The 25,855-nt window shown below is 42.1% G+C and overlaps 4 protein-coding genes across 4 annotated transcripts; 1 reads left to right on the forward strand and 3 right to left on the reverse strand.

The window, feature by feature from the left end:
- Positions 1-270: 270 nt before the first annotated feature.
- Positions 271-2,221, reverse strand: mpst (mercaptopyruvate sulfurtransferase). The gene is made up of 2 exons (XM_079564920.1): positions 1,578-2,221; positions 271-734 (listed from the first exon to the last, which is right to left on the reverse strand). Exons 1-2 carry the CDS (start codon positions 2,164-2,166, stop codon positions 439-441), a joined length of 885 nt encoding a protein of 294 aa, XP_079421046.1. The 5' UTR covers positions 2,167-2,221; the 3' UTR covers positions 271-438.
- Positions 2,222-3,058: 837 nt separating this feature from the next.
- Positions 3,059-10,587, reverse strand: LOC306969599 (uncharacterized protein; the record flags this gene model as incomplete). The annotated part of the gene is made up of 4 exons (XM_079565262.1): positions 9,967-10,587; positions 8,354-8,648; positions 5,348-5,982; positions 3,059-3,354 (listed from the first exon to the last, which is right to left on the reverse strand). Exons 1-4 carry the CDS (start codon positions 10,547-10,549, stop codon positions 3,059-3,061), a joined length of 1,809 nt encoding a protein of 602 aa, XP_079421388.1. The 5' UTR covers positions 10,550-10,587.
- A 2,067-nt stretch (positions 10,588-12,654) lies between these two features.
- mief1 (mitochondrial elongation factor 1) lies at positions 12,655-15,119 on the forward strand. Its single transcript, XM_079563875.1, has 5 exons — positions 12,655-12,796; positions 12,868-13,021; positions 13,100-13,280; positions 13,806-14,077; positions 14,190-15,119. The coding sequence occupies exons 2-5, from the start codon at positions 12,875-12,877 to the stop codon at positions 15,021-15,023; spliced, it is 1,434 nt and encodes a 477-aa protein (XP_079420001.1). The 5' UTR covers positions 12,655-12,796; positions 12,868-12,874; the 3' UTR covers positions 15,024-15,119.
- A 1,312-nt stretch (positions 15,120-16,431) lies between these two features.
- On the reverse strand, positions 16,432-18,877 carry napsa (napsin A aspartic peptidase). The gene is made up of 9 exons (XM_079565013.1): positions 18,782-18,877; positions 18,407-18,554; positions 17,986-18,109; positions 17,773-17,891; positions 17,468-17,667; positions 17,275-17,397; positions 17,046-17,190; positions 16,830-16,928; positions 16,432-16,701 (listed from the first exon to the last, which is right to left on the reverse strand). Exons 1-9 carry the CDS (start codon positions 18,859-18,861, stop codon positions 16,540-16,542), a joined length of 1,200 nt encoding a protein of 399 aa, XP_079421139.1. The 5' UTR covers positions 18,862-18,877; the 3' UTR covers positions 16,432-16,539.
- Between the last annotated feature and the right edge of the window lie 6,978 nt (positions 18,878-25,855).

Raw genomic sequence — 25,855 nt, forward strand, 5'->3', positions numbered from 1 at the left:
ACATGATCAGGATAAATTAGAAAATCTTCCACGGCACACCTGGTGATCTCTCACACTTATGTGTCAAGACTGAAAAAACTAGTGCTTTAAAATAAATAAAGACAAGCACTTGCAGTGGATTATGTTTTATTCAAATAACCTACGTTTTCTCAGAGTTGACATGATGCTGGTCAATAGGTATCAGCCAAGTTTTTCCTCAGTCAGTGTTAATTTTAGTGCGTCATGATGTCATTCTATTGGACAACAATGTATCCAAAAATGTCACTCTTGCCTGCATCTATGAGTCGCTTTATTGCAACATAGCCTAATTATGTTGTAAACTCACTGTATTACAGATAAGCCGACAAATCTTTTGCCCCAACTACTGGGTAAATGTGGTAAACGTTACCAATAAAATGTGCAATTACAGTATTGGTCTAAATGTGCTGCAAAACTAAATTACTTTTTTCCTTGTCCTTCAGAGATGATGTACTCTGGAGGAGCTCTTTTAAACCATTCAGTCCAGGAACCATCGTACAGACAGGGCTCAGGGTGCCCGAGCAGGTGAGCACCTAAAATAACAACACAAGCAGTGACCCCAGACAAACAGGTGGTCCACAGCGGCTTCTGGATGTCCACACCGGCCTCTTTGAAAAGCTTCGCTATGTCCTCTGATGGAAGCACTTTCCCAGAATCATCCAAGAGCGAGACGAAGGGGATGTTGATTGATCCGGGGTAATGGCCGGGCAGTACATCTGTGGAAAAATGTACACAGTGACCAAAGGTAGATAGTAATGTTTGCATAAAACAAAAGCCAGCTCATACTTGTGATGCAGAATTGCTTCCCAGTACATGACAATCACCTCAGAACACCTTTTGCCATTTCTTTTCACTTTGAGAATGGCACACACTACTTTCCCCTTAGAGTTTGAAGAAAGTGAATATTTAATAGAGGATGATGTATTAATTTGGATGGCCCTCTGGTCGTCTCCCCTTCCCCTACCAACAATAATTAACTTCAAACATGGGAAAATAGCATAAAACAACTTTTAAATGTAAATATATATATATATTTCATAAAAATATATTATAAATATATAATCCGTGGAAACTCTCATGTATTTATCCCAAAAACATGAATAGGTTTGGTAGCAGTGGGCGGCTCAGCCCAGTGGCCAATGACCTCTGAAAAATCTGTCCCAATGTAAAATGTGATTGAATACCCCTGCTACACACTACTGTATATAGATTGTATTTTAAATCTCAGTTATATCAGAAATCTCTTCAGCCTTTTTCAAATCACTAAAAGGCTTAATTAAAACAAAAACACAATCTGAACATGATGAACTGCAAAATCTAGGCTAATATATTACTAAAGTATCCTATAAAAAATATGTTTTCCTTTAATTGTTAATTGTGTAATATTGACAGTAAAGTGTCCAGGGTGAACTCCACAGTTGTTTAGCAACACAAGTTAAGTTAGTAACACACAGTAGGAGGCTAACCCCTGCCCACATGAGTATGTAGGCATAACGTTTCAATAATATTATCTGTGTTTTATCCATTTTATGTCTGACTATGTGGATAATTTTGCTCACCATCTCTGGGCTCTGGCTCTGTGCCCCTGTACCTGCCCGCAGGCCTGGCATCCACCACTTGCACCTGTTTCGTCTTGATGTTTTCCATAATGTCTTCATAGGTCTTGACCCAGGTTTCATTCAGGACCGCTTTAAACTCCTGAGGCTCGGGTTTACTGTACTCTGCCGTCACAGGGTTGTTGTTGTGCAGCCAGTGCTTCATCCCTCCGTCCAGCAAGGAGACCCTGTTGTGCCCGAACAGTCGAAACATCCACCACACCCGGGGCGCACTGTACGCGCCGAAGTCGTGCGTGTCGTACACAACAACGTGCGTCTCGTTGCCGATGCCGAGGTTCCCTACGTACTCAGAAAAGTGCTCCGAAGTTGGCAGCATGTGATCCAACTCCGCGTTCTTCGTGCAGCACTCATCTATACCAAAGTGGGAGGCCCCGGGAATGTGCGCCTGGACGAACTCAGCTCTGGGGTCCCGCTTGATATTTGCGACGTGCCACGATGCGTTAAGAATTCGGAGTTTGGGACCGATGCGATTGCTTTTGATTGCATCCAACAGCCACTGAGCGGACACCAGAGTACGGACCTGGGCGGCCATGATGAAGGTGCGTGGCTGCCCGTAGACTGTACCAGGGGTGTGTGCTGTGTCACAAGGTCTGAACCAGTGCTAGAGAAGAGGGTTGTACTTAACTTTGAGAGTCAATATTGGCACGTGTACTCGGTCTCCAAAGGCAACCAGTCTGTGCCATCGACTCACTCACTCACTCACTCACTCACTCACTCACTCACTCACTCACTCACTCTATAAGACTGAGAAATGCACAATGATCCACTTTTGCATGGGCTACTCGCTTTGCACATGACCCTCTTAGAGATTTGGACTACAATCACATTCATAAACACAATATTTTTTTATTTTATTTTTTTGGATGCCTCCTGGGCGCCTCAATCTGGAGGTGTTCCAGGCATGTCCTATTGGGAGAAGGCCTAGAAGGTCTAGGACATGCAGGAGGAGGTGTGTGTGGATCGGGAAGTCTGGGCATCTCTGCTCAGACTGCTGCCTCTGTGACCCGGCCCCAGATAAAGCGAACGAAATTTGATAAATGGATGGATGGATGGACAATGATTATTCTAAATAATTCGGTATACCAAGCGCATACCAAAGAAAAACAAAAGAAAACAATTCTTATTATTTATAAATGTTACTCGAATCATGCATGCAGTTTATTCAGTCCGACAAATACATAAACACAATACATGCCACATCTGATGATTGAGGGGCAAAATACAGTAGTTTCTGGGCCACAAAGGGACACTTGACAGCTATGATCTATCTGTCACTTTATTGCAACATAGCCTAATTATGTTGTAAACTGTGCAGATAAGCCGAAGCCAACTACTGCATGTAACAGGAAACGTAGTAATTAGTAACCATAAAGTTTAAAAAATGTGCAATTACAGTATAGGTCTAAATGTGTTGCAAAACTAAATTACTTTTTTCCTTGTCCTTCAGAGATGATGTACTCTGGAGGAGCTCTTTTAAACCACTCAGTCCAGGAACCATCGTACAGACAGGGCTCAGGGTGCCCGAGCAGGTGAGCACCTAAAATAATAACACAAGCTGTGACCCCAGACCCGCAGGTGGTCCACAGCGGCTTCTGGATGTCCACACCGGCCTCTTTGAAAAGCTTCGCTATGTCCTCTGATGGAAGCACTTTCCCAGAATCATCCAAGAGTGAGTAGAAGGGGATGTTGATTGATCCGGGGTAATGGCCGGGCAGTACGTCTGTGGAAAAATGTACACAGTGAGCAAAGGTAGATAGTCATAAATGTTTACACAAAATAAAAGCTCATACTTGTGATGCAGAATTGGTTACCAGTACATGACAATCACCTCAGAACACCTTTTGCCCTTTCTTTTCACTCTGACAATGGCACACTGTACTTTCCCCTTATAGTTTAAGGAAAATGAATATTTAACTGAGGATGATGTGTTTATTTGCACGGCCCTCTGGTTGTCTTCCTTTCCCCTTACCACAATAATTAACTTCAAACATGGGAAAATAGCATAAACTAACTATTTAATGGAAATGTGCAACAAAAGTGGCTGTATGTCATATGCAAGTACACTGTAGCTGCATTTTCCATCAAAATACAGTATAACTTTTTTGGTCATTATCCGCAGCACTTTCGCTGTGCTTCTGTGGTGCGCCTGGCAGTGTGTCTGAAAGGACTTAACTAAGAAAATAACTAACTTATTCCACCAAACCGAAGCACAAGGACCATGTGCATCATGTTATGCTCAGATCATCACATGCAAAATCAGGACACCTCTCGGTCCACAGCAGATGGACAGTGTGTTTCCCCGTCTTCATCAATTACAAAATGAACTGCCACTTAAATGTTAGGGACAGCAGTTGTGGATGCGTTTGCAAAGCGGGTGATGAAGCTGATGGTATGCGAGTTTTGGGAAACCTCGCTACCTGGACTCTAACTTCCTTTCTCCTCTGACTTCTTTTGATCTGCAGTTGTGGGAAATGTGAAGATGCAAGTGCAGAGATGCTTTCTTTGCAATAGCAGAAGTTAACGGCTAAAAAAGCGTCTGAAGGTGAATAAATCAGCCCTCTGTCCGCTCAGCTGTGGGAAGCAAAGGTGCGCTGAGCAGAGTGTCATGTTTGAGAAGCACTGGTCTTGGTCCTCACATGAAACTGTCTTTTTGTAATAGGCCTTTGCCCTGTTTTAGATGTGGTTTAGTCCTGCTCTAACTCTGACATTGCCTGTTTTTTGTCCTGGTTTAGTTCTTGGTTAGGCTCGAGCGCCATCAGGGCTGCGAAGGGGCTCTTAAAAAGTACACTCACACACTTGTCTCGTTGTGCATGTTCCGTGCACGAACGCATTTTATATATTTGCTTATTTGGTCGGGACACCGTGCCGGATTGTAGGCTAATTTCCATCTTTTGTCCCCCACTCGCTCTCTAAAATCATCCTGGCCTACTGTTTTTAGTGGTAGGGGAAACCTGAGTGCCTGGAGGAAACTCCACACAGAAAGGCCCAATCCAGGGGGGATCTGGACCTGGGACCTCATAATGTAAAAATTGACATTGTAATTGAAAAAAATAAAAATAAACAACAACGATAAAGGCAGTAGCAACAATACCGTAAACTAAGATTGCATTAGAAATCACTCTGGGAGGGGGGGTTGGCGAGGGTCAATAATTGCCATTTGTAGCTATACTAAAATGCTGGAATATCATTGAAACTTTTATGTATAGGCCTAATTCTAATTGAGCAATGAATCTGATGATAATAATAGTTTCATTCATTTATCCCATGAATAGGTTTAGATGCAGTGGGAGGTTCCCCTAATGACTGGCCCAGTGGCCAATGACCTCCGGAAACTCAGGCCCAGGATAAAATGTAATTGAATATCCCTGCTGTACACTTTACAGTATACAGACTTTATTTTAGATCTCAATTAAAGTTAATTATATATTAAAATATATGTTTTTATTGTGAACAGCAAAATGTAGGTAAATATAATAAAGTGTTTTCCTTTTTGTTAATATGTTAATCTTGAAATATTGACTAACTGTCCAGGGTGACCTCCACAGTTCGCTCATGACACAAGTTACACAGTAACTCACAGCAAGATAAAAGACCCCTGCTTAAATGATTATTCTTGAGAGCTTACTTTTTGTTTTTCATAACGTTTCCAAAAATATTATCTGTGTTGTATTCATTTCATGAAGGACTATGTATTTGTGGATAATTTTGCTCACCATTTCTGGGCTCTGGCTCTGTGCCCCTGTACCTGCCCGCAGGCCTGGCATCCACCACTTGCACCTGTTTCGTCTTGATGTTTTCCATAATGTCTTCATAGGTCTTGACCCAGGTTTCATTCAGGACCGCTTTAAACTCCTGAGGCTCGGGTTTACTGTACTCTGCCGTCACAGGGTTATTGTTGTGCAGCCAGTGCTTCATCCCTCCGTCCAGCACCGAGACCGTTTTGTGCCCGAACAGTCGAAACATCCACCACACCCGGGGCGCACTGAACGCGCCGAAGTCGTGCGTGTCGTACACAACAACGTGCGTCTCGTTCCCGATGCCGAGGTTCCCTACGTACTCAGAAAAGTGCTCCGAAGTTGGCAGCATGTGATCCAACTCCGCGTTCTTCTTGCAGCACTCATCTATGTCAAAGTAGGAGGCGCCGGGGATGTGCGCCTGGGCGAACTCAGCTCTGGGGTCCCGCTTGGTCTTTGCGAGGTACCACGACGCGTCAAGAATTCGGAGTTTGGGACCGATGCGATTGTTTTTGATTGCATCCAACAGCCACTGAGCGGACACCAGAGTGCGGACCTGGGCGGCCATGATGGAGTTGCGTGGCTGCCGTAGCCTGTACCACCGGGGGGGTGTGCTGTGTCACAAGGTCTGAGTTTGAACCAGTGCTAGAGAAGAGGGTTGTACTTAACTTTGAGAGTCAATATTGGCACGTGTATCCAGTCTCCAAAACAAAATACGAGGAACACATGCTTTTGAAAGTGAAACATTTATTACAAAATCATACAAAGTGTTCCCTAAATCTATGATCAATTCAATGAAACCAAAAAACGCAAAACATTACAATGTGTACTTCAAGCACCTTCACTCTCCACTTTGAGGGACACATTTATAAGGTGCTAAACAGAGGGTGCAAGCTGAAAAATTAAATATGCTATTTTGCTGGCATGTTGCACGTAATTCACCATTTGATGTTTCCTGCATTACAGTAATAGGCCCCCAAATCTGATTTGTAAATAAGACAATGCTGTGTGAGTAAAAACTGCATAAATTATCCACTTTTACACGTGCTACTCGCTTTGCACATGAACGCTTGGTAAACGACCCCCTTAGAGCTTTATTATTGTACTACAATCACATTATTCATGACTACAGCAAACTGGCGACATGTGGTGCAGATGGGCTTGTTATAACAGATTACACTGTTGGCCAAAATATTATGCTTGATTCTAGACAAACTATGCATTTTCTTTTTAAATGTTGTCCATCTAATGTTTAATGCACCAATTATTTTGGCACAGACTGAATCCTATAACTCTGAGTTAAACCCTGGTCAAATTTGAAAGGACTTGAGTAATACTTGCACAAGCTTTTTCTAAATACAGTGCCTCTCAAAAGTATTCATACACCTTGAACTTTAGCACATTTTGTCATGTTTACAACTTTAAACATAAAGATTTTATTTTGATTTTTTTACTGAATGTTCACACACAAGTAACAGACAACTGTGAAGTGAAAGCAAAATGATACATGATTCTGTTATTTTTAAGTATTCATACAGCATGAATGAATACTTTGTGGAACCCCCTTTTACTGCAATAACAGCAGCAAGTCTTTTGGGGTTTAACTCTACAAGATTTGCACATGTAGAGATGGACATTTTAGCCCATTCCTCTTTACAAAACAACTCAAGCTCTGTCAGATTAGACGGAGAGCGTTTGTGAACAGTAGTTTTCAGATCTTTCCACAGATTTTCAATAGGATTTAGGTCAGGACTTTGACTGGGCCATTCTAACACATTAATATGTTTTTATTGAACCTTTCCATTGTGGATTTATCTTTGTGTTTAGGGTCATTGTCCTGCTGAAGGTGAATCTCCACCCCAGCCTCAGTTCTCTTGCTGACTCCAGCAGGTTTTCCACCAAAATGTCCCTGTATTTGGCGCCATCCATCATCACAACTATTCTTACAATCTCCCCAGTCCCCGCTGAGGAAAATCAGCCCCACAGCATGATACTCCCCCCACCATATTAAACACTGGGGATGGTGCACTCAGGACCATGAGCAGTGTCAAATTTGCTCCATACATAACTTTGGGCCAAAAAGTTCAATTTTTGTCTCATCTGACCAAAGCTCCTTCTTCCACATGGAGCTGTGTCCTCCATATGACTTCTAGCAAACTTCAAACGGGATTTCTTCTGGCCTCCTTTCAATAATGTCTTTCTTCTTCCAATCGTCCATGAAGGCCAGATTTGTGTAGATACGACTTATAGTTGTCCCATGTACAGTTTCCCCCAGCTCAGCGGCAGGACTTCACAGTTCCTCCAGAGTTATCTTGGGGCACTTGGTTGCATTTCTCACCAGTGCTCTCCTTGTTCAGTTTGTTAGTTTACGTGAACGGCCGTGTCTTGGTAAGTTGGCAGTGGTGCTTTACTCTTTCCATTTCTGAATGATGGATTGAACACTGCTCCGGGAGATGTTTAAATCTTGGGAAATCTTTGTATAACTTAACGCTGCTTTAAACTTCTCCACAGCTTTATCCCTGACCTCTCTGGTGAGCTCCTTGACCTTCATGATGTTGTTTAGTGACCAATACACTCCGACCACAGCTCTGAGGGCCTAAAAGAACAGCTGAAATTATACTGAGAGTAGATTACACACAGGTGGCCTCTATTTAATGGTTAGGCCAAGGTGTGAACATTCTGGAGTCACTAGGAATGTTATAAAGGCAATTTAATGCACTCAGCAAATGCTGTATGAATACTTATGCACGCCTTACTTTTCACTTTTCTATTTTTTGAAAAATAACAGAATCATGTATCATTTTGCTTTCACTTCACAGTTACTTGTGTGTGAACGTTTAGTAAAAAAATCTAAATAAAATCTTTATGTTTAGCGTTGTAAACATGACAAAATGTGCAAAAGTTCAAGGTGTATGAATACTTTTGAGAGGCACTGTACATTATAAAATACTGAAAATCTTTTGAAAGCATTCACTGCTCTCTCTTCAGAGCTTGCTCGAAATGCCTGTAGCGATGTGTTCTTTGGGAGCCTTAGTAAACCACTCGTACCAGGAGCCGTCGTACACAGTAGCTCCAGGGGCCCCACAGATGTGGGCTGCAAGGACCATGTGGCACGCCGTTACCCCAGACCCACAGGTGCCAGACAGGGGCATAGTCAGGTCCACTTGGGCCTTCTGGAAGAACCTTTTGAGCGCCTCTGGGGAGAGCATCATGCCGTCCTCATCCAGAAAGTCGTAGAAAGGCATGCACTTTGACCCAGGGATGTGACCTGATTCTACACCTAGAGGATAACAATGTTCAGACACACAATGATCAGATTGATAATAATACTGTTATTGTGAACCATGAGTACTGAAATCCTGGGCCTAAGCTTTATTTGACTGTGATCAACCATGATCCTTTTAAATTCATTTCAATACTGCACAAAAGTAATAAATTATAATTTATTTACACATATTTAGTATTAATAAAAAAGACTAGTTGTTGCATTTAGGATAAGCCGCTTCATTATTTACAAGAGATAAGGATCCTACTGTAGAGGCAGAAACTCATGGGCTCTGAACATCATCTTTACATGATTTACAGGGCTTAGATAGAAGGCTAATATGTCAGAATTACTGCCCATCATGTTATGGTTGACCTTTGGCACTTATGCTCCAAGTCTAAATGAAGTCTGTGGTCAATTAGTTCTTAATGCACCTATTTTTTTTGTTCTTTTTTAACTATATTGTTTCTCCCGGTCTGTGGCCTTCCACTCGGTATAATATTTGGATCCTTAATGAAAAATAAAGTTTGGATGGCTGGCTCCGCTTTAAAGTAGTTAGTAGCAGTTGTTATTAGTAGTTTATTCGGTCCATCAAATACAAGACACAATTGGCCAAAAACATCATCATCCTTGTAATTTATTACAAACGGGTTTAGGCTGAAGTTAAACTTCTTTAGTCCACCCCTGTGCACGAGTCAAATAAAGCTTCCACAATGAGAGACAAAAGCTCTTCCAAAATAATACACAACACTAACATTTCACAACTGATAATATAATACAGATAAAAGGAGACTTGCATTTTCTTTGAAAATATTAATATTATTTCATGTTTTGTTTCTCATAATTGATGTCACCATGAAACATGAATAAAACTAAGTAACACTTTTTTACTCTTACTTGAGTAAATATTTGGACCACTACTTTTTACTTCTACTTTAGTAAAAATATTATTATTAAAGTAATGTTACTCTTACCTGAGTAAATACTTTGACTTCTCTACCCACCTCTGTACTTGAGTAAAGGCAATTTGAGATTTTATTTATTTAATTTTAATTCAATGTATTTATTTATTTGATAGGGACAATGCATATTAATGAACAGTTGCACATGAGCACTGTAAATGTGCCAGATTATATCAGAGATCATAAATGTACATTTTTCCTGGTTCAGACGTGGTTTACACCCAGTTTAGAAATAGTTTCCGCCCCTGTTTGTCCTTGTTTTGTCCTGATTTGATCTTGATCTAGGCCTGGTGGTACACGGACGGTCAACATCTTATGAGGTGATACTTTGTGTGAAGAGTTTGAGAACTATTGTGTGAAAGGAACTTTACCTTCTCGTGGTTCTGGCTCTTTGCCAAGATACCTGGCATAGGGTCTGACGTCCACCACTTGGAATTGCTGTGTGGTAATGTTCTCTGTCATATCCTCAAATGACTTAACCCAGTCACGGTTCATTTTGGCGCTGAACTTGACCGGCTCTGGCTTGGTGTAGTGGTCAGTCGCAGGGTGGCCCTCTTTCACCCAGTTCCTGAACCCTCCGTTCAGGATCGACACCCCGGGATGGCCGTACAGGCGGAACATCCACCAGACTCTCGTGCACGAAAACGCACCAAAGTCACTAGCGTCGTACACAACAACGTGACTGTTGTTGCTGATTCCCAGGTTGCCCACGTAGTCTGAAAACTGCTCCTCGCTGGGCAGAGTATGATCAAACCTTGAGGTTCTGTCTGAACAAACGTCAATGTCAAAATAGGATGCTCCTGGGATGTGAGTTTGAGCAAATTCCTTCTTTCCGTCTCGTTTCATCTCTGGAAGGTACCAGGACGTATCCAAAATGCGCAGACTTGGCCCGACTAGATTGCGTTTGACCATGTTCGCGAGCCATTTTGCAGAGATAAGAGCCTGTGTTCCCATGACTGCCCCGCAACAGGCAACAGAGTTGAACTAAGGACAGCCTGATCTGCTGCGGCATGCCCGCAGTAAACTGTTATAGCTCTGCCCACGAAACTTAAACCACTCCCTCAGTCACTCTGTTTGCTCTATCATCAAGAGTGTATTTTGTAAATAATATATGTACATCTAGTTAGTATGTATGTAATTTTGTCACAATCATACAGCCAATTCTTGTCTGTCCAGTAACAATCGTGCATTTATTTCATTTATGTGTCAGTGTGATGTGAAATACCCTCTTGATAAAGTAACAGCACCAAAGTGGGGTCAGGCGTCCAGTCGAGCTGGAGCCAACATTGTGGCTCACAGCTCTGTTCCTCACACCTCAGCCTTTTGTTAATTAATCAACATTCATGGCCCATCCTGAGTGAATTAGCACAAGTAGAAGAAACTCTCTCTCACACCTCTTTGTATATATGATTAACCCCCTCTGTTTCGATCACGAGAGAGGGTCATTTGAGAGACACTATGTCAGACTGAGAGAAAACACTTAGAGTACCTCACAAGTCGAGCATTGGACAAAGTTATTAAATAAAACTCCAGAACTGTGAGACTGTCCTACTTTGGACTGTATTAAAAACAAATTATGGGACATTGAGCAGAGGTTATGACTGTAGGCTATATAAAATACCTCGATCATTGTATTACATGTTTGCACATGATTCTGTTCATTGATTACACATTTTTCCTGACTACTTGCACCCCCAGAGTGTTCTGGAGTCTCATCTTATATCATCTTAAAAATCCAATTACTGATGTCAAAGTTTTTTAAAATGTATTTACATGAATTATTTTGAATCATTACCTTTATGAACAGAATTTCTAGGCGCAGCCAGGGGCCGGAGGGTGTCCGGTTTGGGAGCTTCAGGATCTCTGTTGGCTTCAACAAATCAGGACCTTCAGCACGCTCTGGTGGCCGGGATGAGGATCAGCACCTCCAAATCTGAGGCCATGGTTCTCCACCGGAAAAAGGTGCTTCCCCTCTACAGGTCGGTGGGGAGTATCTCGGGGTCTTGTTCACGAGTGAGGGACGGATGGAGCGTGAGATCGACAGACGGATCGGTGCGGCGTCAGCAGTGATGCGGTCGCTGTATCGGTCTGTCGTGGTGAAGAGGGAGCTGAGTCGGGTGTCGCCTCGGGGTCCCCCCAGAACAGCTGGAGGAGGTGTGTGTGGATCGGGAAGTTTGGCATCTCTGCTGAGACTGCTGCCCCCGCGACCTGGCCCCTGATAGAGCGGAAGAAAATGGATGGATGGATACTATGAATTATGCATAATAATAATGATAATAATAATATCGACTCTAAAGAGCACACATGTTTTGTTTTAAAGTTAATAATAATAAAAAGATAAAAACTTTAAAGACTACCCACTAACCCGGAAGTTGTAGTTATTGGAGTATCTGTTTCCGGTATCTGACCCCGGTTTGAGAAGAGCTGCTCCTCTTAAAAACTGTGAAATCGTTGCCTTCGTCCCCGAACATTAGGTTTGATTATCCTGATTTTACTGTCGAGCTCATTCATGTGCTTGCCGGATATGTTTGTGTGTGATGTTTACGCGAGGACATTCAATAATGTGGCTTGTTTGATGTAAGGTCAGCACTCGCCTTAGCCGGGAAGCTAGTTAGCCAATTGAGCTAAGTCAGTACAAGAAATGTGCGACATTCGGTGGTGAGCCTGCCATGTCCAGGGAGAAAATATGGCCAGGGCTAGGACTTTGACACATTGACATTTCACCAGTTCAGACCGCGCTTACAAGTCAACATCGATTTACATGACGCTAAGGTTTTTCTCTTTCAAGATGTGCTCGGACTGCTGCGTGATGTAAGCGAGGAAGTTGTTGCTCTGTGTGTCTGTGTTTTCCCAGTGATAAAACGGGTTAATGCTTATTGTGGGGGACTTGCCTCGCACTGATATCTGTTTGTGTCAAGGTGCCTCTCTCTCCATGTGTGATTACTAATGGGTGGCTGGTCACGCAGTGCAGTGTTGGAGCTGTACAGAGCGCTCCTCCGGGCGGGGCGGCATCTCCAGTACACCGACCGTAACTACTACCGCAGAGCCGTGACCCGCGAGTTTCGCCGCTGCCAATGTTTGACCGGACCCGAGGAGAAGGAGGACGCACTGAAGAGGGGACAATTCTTCCTCAACAGTAAACTGGGGGGGCTTATGTAGAGCAGAAGGCGTTTCCGAGGTATCTGGAAGTTTATCTCCCAGGTGAGGGAATCAAAACACAGAAATTGAAGTTGTAGTTGTACATTTCTAAAGCTGTTTTTCCCCTCTATCAGTATCACTATGGCAGGAGTGAATGGAGACCGTAAAGGCAAGAAAGACGACAATGGGATTGGGACGGCCATTGACTTTATGCTTTCTAATGCCAAACTTGTGCTTGGCGTGGGTGGAGCTGCCATGCTTGGCATCGCTACACTGGCTGTGAAAAGAGTGAGGGGCATCCTTTCTCCTAATGAGTTGAGAAAAAATCGGAAAAGTAAGTGTTTGCTAAATTGCTGGTTTGCGCAGATGTACGATCGGGCCGTAAGCGTTCCCACAAGCCCGACAAAGATGGAGAAATTGGGGAAGAGAAGTTGGGAGGAGCCTGCCTGGATGGGGTCCTCGCCTCGGGTCCTAAACAATGACATGAAGGCCACAGTGAGCCGCTCGTTGCAGTCGCTGCCCACTTCTTCTCATTCTTTTCAACCAGGTCAGGAATCATCCCATAACGTGTTCTCCCATGCAGTTATTTGTTGTCAATGTGCTGTTTGTCTCGGTTATTCCCTAACATGTGATAAAAATGTGTTATCAGACAGCCTGTTGGGACGATTTATACTTTTCCTTTACAGTGGGTGATACTTTTGTTTGAACTTGTAGCAAGCAGACGTTTCTCTAACTTTCACTAGCTCGATGTCTTGTAGTAAGTTATGCCTAATAGGTTGCGTCCACGTTCTAGAATTTGAAACACTGATGTCACATGGGGATAGACCAAGTTCAGTTCAAATATAAATCATAAACTAGAACAAGACATTTTAACAGTATTTTGTATCTTGGCCATCCTAGTGTGACATCATGTGAATGCTGCAGTAGTATATTATGTGTGCTAACAATAGTAGTGGATTAAACGTTGTAGTTACATGGGGTATGTTGTAATGTACAAAATGTAAATACAATAACATCTGTAGTGCAGTCAAACCTAAGTAATAATATATATTCACGAGTGTGTATTCTTCAGACTGCTTGCGGAGGGCTGTGGGTCGAACTGCTGTGGGCGCGTCTGGCTCGACCGAAGAAGACATGCTCCGAGCTCGAATGCGCCTTTCGCTACAGGAGCGTCTTTGGGAATTCTACCAAACTACAGTAAATATCCCGCCTGAGGAGCAGGCCATGGCCAGGAGGGCAGCCCTGGACATCTGCGCTGAGCTCCGAGTGTTCCTTCATGCCAAGCTGCCTGACATGCCGCTGAGAGAGATGTATCTCAGTGGCAGCCTATATGATGACCTGCAGGTACAAATAATACAGTAACATGAATAGTATTTGCATCAAGTAATAAGTTAAGCTATAATTACACAATACTCTAACAATGGCTGAATTGTTGCTGTTCTCCTTGTGCCCCCAGGTGGTGACAGCTGATCATGCTCAGCTGATGGTGCCTCTGATCTTGGAGAAGAATCTGTGGTCATCCATCCCGGGGGAAGACACAATTATGAATGTTCCAGGTTTTTGGCTGGTTCGTAGAGAAAACTTGGAATATTTTCCACGAAATAGTAGCTACTGGGACCGCTGCATGGTGGGCGGGTACCTCTCCCCCAAATCAGTCCTGGAGGTGTTTGATAAGCTTGTGGCGGGGTCGATCAACTGGCCTGCCATTGGGAGTGTCCTAGATTACATCATCCGTCCAGTGGTTCCCTCAGAAACACTCACTCTGGAGGTGCAATATGAGACTGACCGAAAGCTCTATGTGGATTTCCTCCCGTTGCTAGTGATGGAAGATGGAACATCACTTATTGCTAAGCCCCACCGCCTCGCCGCAGAGCGCCACGAGAACCTGTGGCGTCAGAGTTTCCGAGTGGCAGAGACGGCTCGTCTCAGGGCCCTGGACCAGGAGGACGGGGGCTGCCGCTGCACGTGTTTGAAGGTGGCCAAGGCCGTGTGCAAACTAAACCCTGCTCTCTGCCGGCTCAACTCAAGCCAGCTCACCAATGCCATTTTACTTTTGAGTGAGAAGGAAGGAGACTGGACCCAGGAAGCACTGGCTGACCGCTTCCATCAGCTGCTGCGAGCTCTAGTCGGACACTTAGAAGCTGGGAGACTGCCGTGTGCGCTCAGCCCAAAGGTTAATTTATTCTGTGAACTGACTGAGCAGGAAGTGGATGAGCTGGGATATACTCTTTACTGTGCTCTCTCAGACCCAGAGGGGCTTTTGAGAACTGCCCTGGAACCGCCCCCCTGATATCAAGCTCACTCCCAGTGTTGGCTGCCTGGATCAGTCAAACGGATGCATGAGTACGTCCTCGGTCATCTCATTGTTTTTATGGGCTCTTGGAAATAAAGTAAAATAAAATAAAATAGGTGATGAGCAAAATTAAACATATGACACAAGGCTTTATGAGATCCAGCTGTTTTTGTTTTATTTTGAGAACAAAGGGTTCATGGAGTTCGGGGATATTTTAAAGAAACTTTATGACAGTCACTGTTGTAAACGTATAAAATACAATCAGTAAAATTTCGATAAAAGCGTAAGCTGCATTAGAGGTTATGATGACGTGTGACTGTTTGTGCCATTGTTGCAAAAATCAGAAGGTTTTTTTGTATTTATACTACTCAAAACTTCAAGAAGCAACTCATATTTAACATCTAAAAATAGGTTTTACATATAAAAAACACTTTTATTACAAATTTATGGCCTGCACGCTACTCCCCTTTAATATTTAACAATTCAAAAGTACTGTGAGGAAGTCACTCTAAAAGAACAAACCAAGCATTCAACAGTTGATCTGTACCTGAATAATAATTGTTTTGCTTTCCCTGTGACTGGATCAGAATCTGTTGGTTTCACTTCATGCACAGGTCAAACATGTGATCAACTAATCCATTACAGTTTGAGACTTGCAGTACAAAGTAGTGGCATAAAGTTGCACAGGAAGCTGTTGCATTACTAAGTACACGTGACTCCTAAAGCCACCAGCAGGTGGCTTCATTTGATAGGACTTAGTAGTTATTAATAGGTGCTGAAGTCTGAGCTCAAGGCAGTTATATTTGGTCCGTTGTGTTACAACAGCTTGTGTTTCCAAATATTTATACCAAACGAAGTTTTAGGTCACTCTAAATACTTTGTGTGTTCTTTTCACATAGCCTTCGAGATATTATGTGTTGTGCTAGTTGCTAATTCACTGTATTGTCAAAGTGGGGTTTATTTTTAGTCCAAAAACAAGAGAACCAACTGGTTATATTTTTGTATTTATTGTACATTTGTAAACCAAAGGAAGCATAATTTATTTTCTATGATTTGTTTTTGATCTAAGTGCTTTGTTCTTCATAAGATACATGATTTTCATATTTTAAATTAAGCTAAAAACGCCAATATGGGCACTGTGCCACATCTATTTAAATCTTTCTACTGCTCTGTGGTCTGTGTTGCATGCTTCCCCCTCAAACTCACCCCAAATTTTAGCAACATTAAATGTTGAAAATAACGATGTGTAATGCATTTTCCTTTCCAGTGCAACAGAAATGTTCACGTAAACGCATGATTTGATGCATAAAAAAACAAGAAAACAAAGAAATGCCTATATAAAACTACTGATGAAATACTGCATCATCCAGTGGAAGATAATTCGGTTACTTTGTGCAATATTTAACATAGCTTTGGTCCTGCAGACATTACATGAAGAGAAAAAGACTTCCTCATACAGAGATGTGATGATAAAAAGTGTTTCAGTTTAACACTTGAGACTATGAAGTGCAAACTACTTAGCAGGAGCAAAACCCACACGATCAGTGCTCCTGTCAAAAACTGTGTAGTACTTTCCAATGAAGACATCTCCCAGGATCCACAGCGGGCCTGCAGGAGGAGGGATGTCCATGGCCATGAACCCAGACAGACACACTGATGCCCCCATCTGGGACTCCTGGAGTAGAGACATGATGCATTACGACACAATCATAACAGATGGTCGCACTTTGATAGATTTAGTAAATTACCAATATCTTGTTAATAAATGTCATTTTAATCGACCATTCGATACAATGGACCTACCTTCATGACATAATCCTCTCCAGTGAGGTTGTACATCTTTCCTCCGATGTTGAAAGAAACAACGGGCAGAGATGGGATCTTCTTACAGTCAATCATGTACTGCAGGCCAACAAAAGATGTTTAAGATTTACCGGACACCAAGGCTTCTGTTTAGTTGGGTTAGGAAAGAACAATGTAGCAATTTGAACATGTTGATAAGTGACCATGGTGCTATACCTCCCCCATGATCAAAGGCAAAGCTCCGATGGCTTTGTGCAGAGCCCTGATTTCTGCCACAGGGCCCACAATCAGAGATGTTCCTGTGTCAACAATAGTTTGACAACCATCCTTGCAAAGAGTCAGCTGGCTGCCCACGTTCACCCTACAAGTATAGTGAAATAGGCAGATATTTTTTCAAACAATGTCCGCTCCTCTATTGCAACATAAAATGGCACTCATCTGTTACCCAGATAGTTCGATCTGCCAGTAGGCTTTTCGTGTGACGTTCACATAGTGGAGGTCTCCACTGTAGTACTGTGGATCAGTTCCACCAAGGATTAGCTCTCCTCCTACTGCTGCCAGTGGATCTCTAAAACAAATGGGGTTTAAGGTAAGTACATACATTAGTGGACATTAGTTTGATAGGAGAGGACACCAACCTGCTAATATAAAATGAGAAGACATTCTGTGGCAGCAGTTTGGCAGCCATGGCACTGTCAAACACAGGAGTCACTTTGCCCACAGATATAGAGGGATAAGCCATTCCCAAGACTCCATCAAAACGTGCCACTGCAAATGTGATGCCTGGCTGTTTGACAGCTTCACCAAACTGCTGTTTTGGCACAGGCAAACCAGCCACCTGAGAGCAGTGAAAAAATAATATGAATGAAGCGTGACTTCAATAAAACAAGAACGCAGCTCAACAAAGGCCTTTGTCATGGGGGGAATGTGGCTGATAACTCACTGAGACTGTGTCGGCACTGATAAAGCCAGACAGGCTGCCTCTGCCATATCTGATTGAGAATTGAGTACCATTCTGCACATAAGTACTTGACTTTTTAGAGTTGTAGCGGTGATGAACCCCTACAGGAAGAGAGACATGTCAGACAATTATTTTACATGATTTTACATTGTACATGTTATTTATTAATGTGCTGTGAAATTAAATACAACTTACAGCAAGCCAAATCAAAAAAGGAACAGTGGATTGAGGGAACCCAGAGGTTGGACGAGCCGGTATCAAACAGCACAGTGAATTCCTGTGCAGGGGTGCCAATACTTATTGATCCATAGTACTGAGCCTGTGAAGACAATTAAGTCCATGTGGAGGGTTTTTGGGGGGTCAGAATTCAATAGGCCCACACACTCCCCCCCCACATTTAGCTGCTTTAAAAAACAAAACCCTGACCAACAGCCTTCATCAGACCTTTCACGTGTGATGCCTGTGTTTGCGTTGTAAGTTCCAGAAATACTCAACACTTCTCACATTTGACCGCGTTACTTCCTTCCTCAGTAAAAACTTCACCAAAAACCCCCCCATTTCACTTCCGGAAGTTGGTAAATGTTAACTTCTTTAAATGTAAAACTTGCATTCGTACATCCATGAAGTTGGTCAGCCTCTCCACGGGCAAATTAGGACCTGGAGACGAATCAGGCGAGGTCTGCGCCATCGCCCGCAGCTCCTCCAGAGACTTGCCATTGTCGCTCAAAACACGGCGTATGCTTCTGGTTTTATGAAGAGGCACCCTGAAAGAAAATCACATTTGAGGCAATGTTTTTTCTTTTTCCTTTACCCCTGCAGACTTGCAAAAGCACGTGCAGTTGCAGCAGAAGTTGTGCGCAGGACCGCTGACAGGGAGCGCGTGAGATTAATAAACACAGCCTAAAAACGTTATGTCTCGCAACGATGTGGCTATTCTGAGTAACATTTGTAGCTTATTGTGTGCAAATTGGAGGGTAGACTGATGATTTACCTTATAATGGCTGAAGTCAGTGTTATCCCCAGCAGGTTGAGCGCACAGAGTAACGCAGCCCGGGGCATCATAGCGGTCATTTGTGAAGTGACGCAGAACTCACCATCCAAAAGTGTAGAAGCGTCGGCCACAACCACTGCTCCTATTGGTTGAGGGGCGTGGCAGCATTCTTTATAATAAACCTCGCAATGATAAATAAAAGGGACTGATCTGGTGAAAGATAAAAAATATTGAGCTAAACCAAAAACACTTTTTTTTTGACGGTACCCAACATTTTAGAGTGGTCGAAATGCCCGGAACCCTCTCTCCGCTGCACAAAACGGGCATGTGACGTGAAAAGCAGATTATTAGCAACACATTATTTATTCAAAGCAGTGTACTCGATGTATTTACTTAAAGCAGTATTATGTGACTTGTTTACCTTGATCAATCCTTTTCGTAGTCCCTCCGGGGGTGATACAAGTGTTGATGAATGAAAGGGGGGTGAGTCTTTCATCTCCCTCTGGTGTCTATGGCCAGAAAACCACAATTGCAACTTTGCCTACGCTAACTGTGGGCTTGCACCACTCAAACAGGATTTAAAGTAAAGTTTGAGCGACAAAAAATCCATTGTTTAATTGGATGTACAATATCCCTCTCTCCCTTTGTCTTTTCTGTCAGTGTAGTATTTACACTTTCTTTTGCAGTTTTGCAGTGGCGCGTATGGCCTCTAGGGGCACGAGTTATATAGTACTGCTTTAAAGGCAAACCACATAACATTTTGGACTGTAGTACTGCGGCCAATACTAAATATGCTTTGACATGGAGAAATGCTATTTGTTACAATGGGTAATCAAAGAATGCATTTGGATGAGGATATATAACTTTTTAAAATCTCATATTTGGCTGTAATATAAAATAAAATAAATGCTCATTTTATTTATTGTGGGAAATGTTATAAGATAAGATAAACCTTTATTGATCTCACAAAGGAGAAATTCACTTGTTACAGTCGGCGTTACTTCACAGTTTTATTGTACAGTCTGACAGCAGTGGGGATGAAGGCTTTGCGGTAGCGCTCCGTCCTGCACGGAGGGTGTCTCAGTCTGCCACTGAGAGAGCTGCTCAGCTCTTCTACAGTCCCGTGCAGTGGGTGGGAGGTGTTGTCCATGATGGAGGTGAGCTTGGCTAACACCCTCCTGTCCCTCACCTCCTCCACAGAGTCCAGGGGGCAGCCCAGGACGGAGCTGGCCCTCCTGACCAGCTTGTTCAGTCTGTTCTTGTCCCGCTCTGTGCTCCCCGGGGCCCAGCACACGGCAGTGTAGTGGAGAGCAGAGGCCACCACAGAGTCATAAAAAGTCCTGAGCAGAGGCCTGCTCACTCCGAAGGAGTTATGTATCTTAAAGAAAAAAGTAGGATACAGGACCAACCAATTTAAGTAAAAGTATGATATGTAAAATCTACAAGGGTAAAAAAAAAGAAAGAAAAGAAAACATACAAGTATGGAAAGCATTTGTGCCCAGATGTATAACTATTGAAGGCCAACGTTATTATTCTGGTGTTTCTGATCAGAATTACTTTACTGCAGCTTTCATGTTCACAGAACGAGCCCAGTCAAGCTTGTCTGGACCTAAAAACACAGTCGCGCAGCTGCATCTGCAGGTGCGGGGCAAGCGTTTGTGAGATGAGCTGAATATGCAAAACATGCATGAATGAAAAAACACTCAATTCCAGGTATGTTTTTCTCATGAGGGAGAAACATTGTTACATGGTAAAAAAAAAAAAATGGAAGAAGCCTTCAGGGTTTCCGTGGAGCATTTATTTAATATGGACAAAATAACACTGGACAAACCAGATGCATTGTTTGAAAGTGTTAAAGCACAAGTGCTAATTTTCAACAACTGTTCATAGGGGCAATTAGAATACAATAGATTAGATATTACAGATATTAAAACACATTATTTAACCAGACTAAACAAGGCACATTTTATGGGAACAATTATATGAATTATGCCTTTAAATTAGATTCAAAAGATAGAAGCTATTTCTTATACACATATTTAGTTGTAAATATCAAAATGTCCTCTGCTAATGAAGTATGCCCAGATATTTTTTTTGCCTTTGTGGCATTGAAAAATAGTATTTAGGCATAAAAATGGCATTAAAAAGCATTACATTTCTGATACCTGTAGAAACCCTGTTACTATTGACGTGATGAATATGTGCAATAACTACTGGAGAACTTGTCTTGATTCTTACAGTGTAGGTTACTAGACAAATGACTGTCATACATTTCCCAATGACAGGTATGAATTCAACATTTTGATACAATTGACATACGACAGCAATTTATGTCCAACCCAAATCACAAAAACAAGTCAATGAATCATCTTAACTTGCTTTCGAGTTTCAACAAAGAGGTTTGTCCAAAATGGTTCCGGCACATGACAAAGCTCCAAACGCAGGCACTTACTGGGCCTGTTGAACCAGTTCACACACTTACATTCACAGCCTGACAAATAAGCCCACACTTAAAACAGGAAAGACATATGAACACTTCAATAGATGGTTTAAATGTGAAAAGGTTTGTTCATGTCTAGAGTGTGTAATAGACACAGTTGGAGCATTGTGTGGACATTTCTTGTATATTTGATCTTTTAGTATGTTGTGCATATGAATTGGAACCACCCTTACTTTTATTGGAAGGTCCAGGTAAACACACCTTTACTGATGATGATGGAATGACCGCCAAGGAGAGGGAGAGACAAAAAGAATAGGAGGAGCTGGCATCTTTGGCATCTGTGGACGAACCAGTATGCAGACATGTTGTTGCTGTATTGAAACATGGACTGACAGCTACGAAAGACAACTCGAATGCAGAGTTACGGTAAGAACAAATTATTTAAACCAAAATCTTTGAGTAAATGTTTTGTCTTTCGGTTTTGGCCTTTTAACCAATTTCCAACAGCTGGGGAGACCTCACCCCGGTCCTGTATTAAATGGAGCGTACCAGAATACTGGCACTTTACTTTACTTTACATACTAAGCTTTATGTGTGTTAACTTACAGGAAAACATTGCACAATGACATCTGACGGAACAAGCTTTTACTCAACAATACAAGATGTTTTTGAGGACCCAGACAACCCAAAAGTATGTCCAAAATTCATACATACATTTGTAGATAATACAGGAGATTCACAGCACTCCACTATAGTTTTTGTACGTTTGCTCTGACATGATGATTGTTTTCTTGACAGCCTTCTGATGATGAAAATGGGCAAGAAACAACTGGCCAACAGTCCTGCGTTTCTCCGGATCCCTCAGATCAAAAGGAGCCTGAGGTATTTCCCAAATTGCTGCACAAATTTGTAGACGTTACAATAACGCTCTATGGCTGCACTATTTGCACCATCTTAAGAGGAAATGATGGCTGCAAAAAGCAAAATCTTTAGTTATTTAGTGATAAAACCGACAAGCAACAAAAAATCATATCTCCATGGGGTATTATTATGTGTAACATAATATTGTTATTATGTGTAATATACTCTACAAACCTTTGAAATATTACATTTTAGCTGTTGTGTGTGCACCGTACACTAATTATAAATCACAAATGTTATGGCGATGCTCACTAGAATGATTGCAATTTTCTAAAATCATGCAGTTCTACAACTTAATTTTATTGAGTCGGGTTTTTGTGACATAATTATTTTTTTCTTTGACAGCCCCCTGATAATGAAAATGGGCAAGAAACAACTGACACCCCTGTGAGCTCCGTCCAACAGCCAAACGAATATCCAGGCCCAGCAGACAAAAAGGAGGAAGATGAAGATTTCCAATTGAGAGACATCAGGGTAAAACCATGGCATTACCTATCTTGTTTGATATAATCTAAGACAAATTAAATGATATAGTATCCGTATAAGGAAGCATATCAGAAAGAGAAGAAAATTAGCATCATGAAACTCTCCCACTGTAAGAGAGCCACTAGTTTGTATGCCATAGTTATGAATGTGCATTTGCTGTTCTTTTGTACATTCCAGCTCGCTCTTGCAGAGCTTGATGACATATCAGATACAAGTGCCAGCCCTGTGCCCCAGCCAAGAACCAAAATGAACATTTACACCATGGGAAACCCGACAGATGATGTAACAAATGAACCAGTATGAGAAAATAGTAAACAGTAGTAACTATCTTTACAGATCTGAAAGTTCAGTGTGACATTTACAGATATGATCTTTTCTCGCCAGAGTGCTTCTTCTGATTCCACCAACTCTTCCCCTCTTGGCACGTATGTGCTGGCAACTGCGCCCACATCACCTTTCCATGTAAGCTATAAAGTTACTGTAGTTAAACTGTAGTTTGCTTCTAATAAATAATCAAACTTATCTGACTAAATTGACTGAAACTGGCTTTTACTATTTGCTTTACTTGTGTAGATGCTCAAAAAGGCTGAAGTTAAGCGATCGTCTTCACTGCCCAAGCCAGAGCGCCCTCCTCCTCCAGTGGGCTATTATGGCAAACGTCCCTCCACACCCAAGTCTATTATGGTGGAGTGTTTCAGAGAACACGGCTCATGTTTGTGAGCTGTTGTCTTTAACATAGATGTTTTCTTTGGCAGTTCTCTGACAAGTACAATGAGCAGGCGTCCTCTTCCAGCTCTGAGCAGCCGTCCCCTGTGTCTCCAGGTCCATCAGGCGAACAGATGCCCCTTTTTGGGGTGTATCGCTCAATGGTAAGAACCTATATTTATTGTATTTTTCACCATGAAGTTTGTTTTAACTGATCACATAAATATGGACAACTGAAGAGGCATGACAGGTTGTAATTATGTTATAATGCAGAATGAGGACAGTGTGAAACCTGCTATTCCACCTCGGCCCCCTCAACCCAAACAGCCCTACGTCTCATCCGCATCGCTGACTTCTGTGGTATGTCCGCCTGAGAAGATATCAATTACACAGGAGAAACACTGATGGACCGGTGCCAATATTGTGACCGGTGCCAATATTGAGACATGTAAAACATTTTGTTAGCTTCATTTTAAATACGAAGCAATGAACTGCCTGGATTTAACAGTTACATATATGTTCCAGCAACAGTTTGTATAGCAGAAATGTTTTTTTTACAATAATAACTTTCAGCTCTAACTTTTTATACATTACTGTATGTCTCTTCTATTGTGCTGCAGACAAGACCACGACCACCTTCATTCAACCCCCCTCCTCCACCGTCTGACAAAGAACCACTGTACAATGAGATACAGTACCCAGCATATTTGCACATACTACCTGAACATGATAAAAAGATGGTGAGTAAATACTGTGAAATTCACAAATGTATGAAATCACAGAGCCAAAAGAAACCCAACGATCTTTGTTTTCCTTTTTTTAGACCCGTAATAAGCCAACCAAGTTTAATGGCGGTACATCCACACATCGGTCCAGCATGGCTTGCACACAGGTAGAGTCCTTAAACCAGACAGAGAACTATATCTTCATAGAATTCATAATTCATAAAACACATACTTTTTTTTAGGAAATTTTTGAGATGTTGAGATGGTTGAAAGTTGTGTCAAGTAAGCGATGCATACACAATAACATAATATGGTGTACATAACATAGTTGTCAATGAAAAATTACAATATGCAAATAATGACACATAACTTATGGACATTCGCAGTATGTAATATCGTTTTCTTGTCCCATTTCGACAGAGACCGACTATATGACACCGTCTTTATATGGAGCTAGTTTAGAGGAAGAAATCAGGTAACAGAAATCCCAAACAATGTAGTATTTAAGAAAATATGTATAATATGTATAATGCATGCATGGTGTTTATCTGTTGTGTAGATGCACAAAAAATACAGTTTAATTTCCGGTGTAAAAAGTGTTGCTCTAACTTTAAAAACATCTTTTAATTACTTACAGATCATTTCATCATACAGGTATGAACCTTAAGAAGGCTTTGCGCCTCTTCAACCTCCTCATGATGAAGCGCGGTGAACTTCTGCGGGACCACATCTCAGAGCTCAACTCCACATCTGATGCTCTGGACAAGGCTCTCAAAAGGAAAAAGACCATCCAAGTTGCTGGAGGCACCACAGGCGCAGTAGGAGGAGTCACTGCTGTGGTGGGCCTTGCCTTAGCTCCTGTGACTTTTGGGGCTTCTCTTATAGCCACAGCTGTGGGGGCTGGCATGGTGGCCTCAGCCGGAGGAGTGTCTGCTCATGTTGCAAAGAACAAAAAGAAAATCATCACAAGAGATGGAATTGACAGACTAATAAACGACTACATAGACAAAGTGAAGGACATTGAACACTGCTTGAATTTCATCCTCTCTGGCATGAGTGAAATGCGGCGGTATGACATGGCACGGTTACAGAGGGCGGGAGCCCAGCCTGATTCTCTGAAGATTGCACACCTGACTCACTCTGTGTTTAATAACATGGACAATGTCAGGAGAAACTCCGTAGCACAGGCTGGAGGGATGTCATCAGAAAGACTGCTCCAGGGCTTTGCAAAAGAACTGGATTATTACTTTAAAGAAAAGGATGGACCAAAACTAAGAAAGTCTCGTAAGAGCAGGTTTTCTGGTCGAGTGCGTTTACTTGCAGAAAATCTTTACGAAGAATTAGACTATCTAAATCATATGTGGGAACTGTTTAACTGAGACAACTGCGCATAATGTTTTTCATCTTGTCCTTATCTACACCTTAGGCTCCTGTGTACTAAGAGCTGCTATAATAAATGTCTCCACTGTGAGAATAATGTTCCAGTTTATCTGTCCAACTCTTATTTTTAAAGAGCTCCATAGCAGTGTTAATTTTGACAACATATTTTAATTTAGTTTTAGTCTTAGTCTTTTGACGAACATGTAATTCGATTTTAGTCTAGTTTTAGTCCAAAAAATATCTTCAATTTTAGTCTAGTTTTAGTCGACTAAAATTGCAAGTAAATTTAGTCGACTAAATTTAAGACTAATTTAGTCGACTTTGCATTGATAATATTCATTATAATCATGTTTAATCTTGTTCCTCTGCTTCATGGAGCTGCTCCACATGAACAAAGCTCAGAGCTGATCCTTTAGC

The sequence above is a fragment of the Gobius niger genome (genome assembly GCF_951799975.1).
Source record: "Gobius niger genome assembly, chromosome: 10".
Classification (NCBI taxonomy): Eukaryota; Metazoa; Chordata; class Actinopteri; order Gobiiformes; family Gobiidae; genus Gobius; species Gobius niger.

Excerpts from the sequence above, each read along its gene's own strand:
- mpst (XM_079564920.1), bottom strand. The coding sequence starts at position 2,166 with ATGGCCGCCCAGGTCCGTACTCTGGTGTCCGCTCAGTGGCTGTTGGAT. Across the intron at positions 735-1,577 it reads AGAGCCAGAGCCCAGAGATG|ATGTACTGCCCGGCCATTAC; the intron begins GTGAGCAAAATT and ends ATTTTTCCACAG.
- mief1 (XM_079563875.1), top strand. The coding sequence starts at position 12,875 with ATGGCAGGAGTGAATGGAGACCGTAAAGGCAAGAAAGACGACAATGGG. Across the intron at positions 13,022-13,099 it reads CTACACTGGCTGTGAAAAGA|ATGTACGATCGGGCCGTAAG; the intron begins GTGAGGGGCATC and ends TGGTTTGCGCAG. Across the intron at positions 14,078-14,189 it reads GCCTATATGATGACCTGCAG|GTGGTGACAGCTGATCATGC; the intron begins GTACAAATAATA and ends TTGTGCCCCCAG.
- napsa (XM_079565013.1), bottom strand. The coding sequence starts at position 18,861 with ATGACCGCTATGATGCCCCGGGCTGCGTTACTCTGTGCGCTCAACCTG. Across the intron at positions 18,555-18,781 it reads CTGACTTCAGCCATTATAAG|GGTGCCTCTTCATAAAACCA; the intron begins GTAAATCATCAG and ends ATTTTCTTTCAG. Across the intron at positions 17,892-17,985 it reads CTTTTTTGATTTGGCTTGCT|GGGTTCATCACCGCTACAAC; the intron begins GTAAGTTGTATT and ends CTCTTCCTGTAG.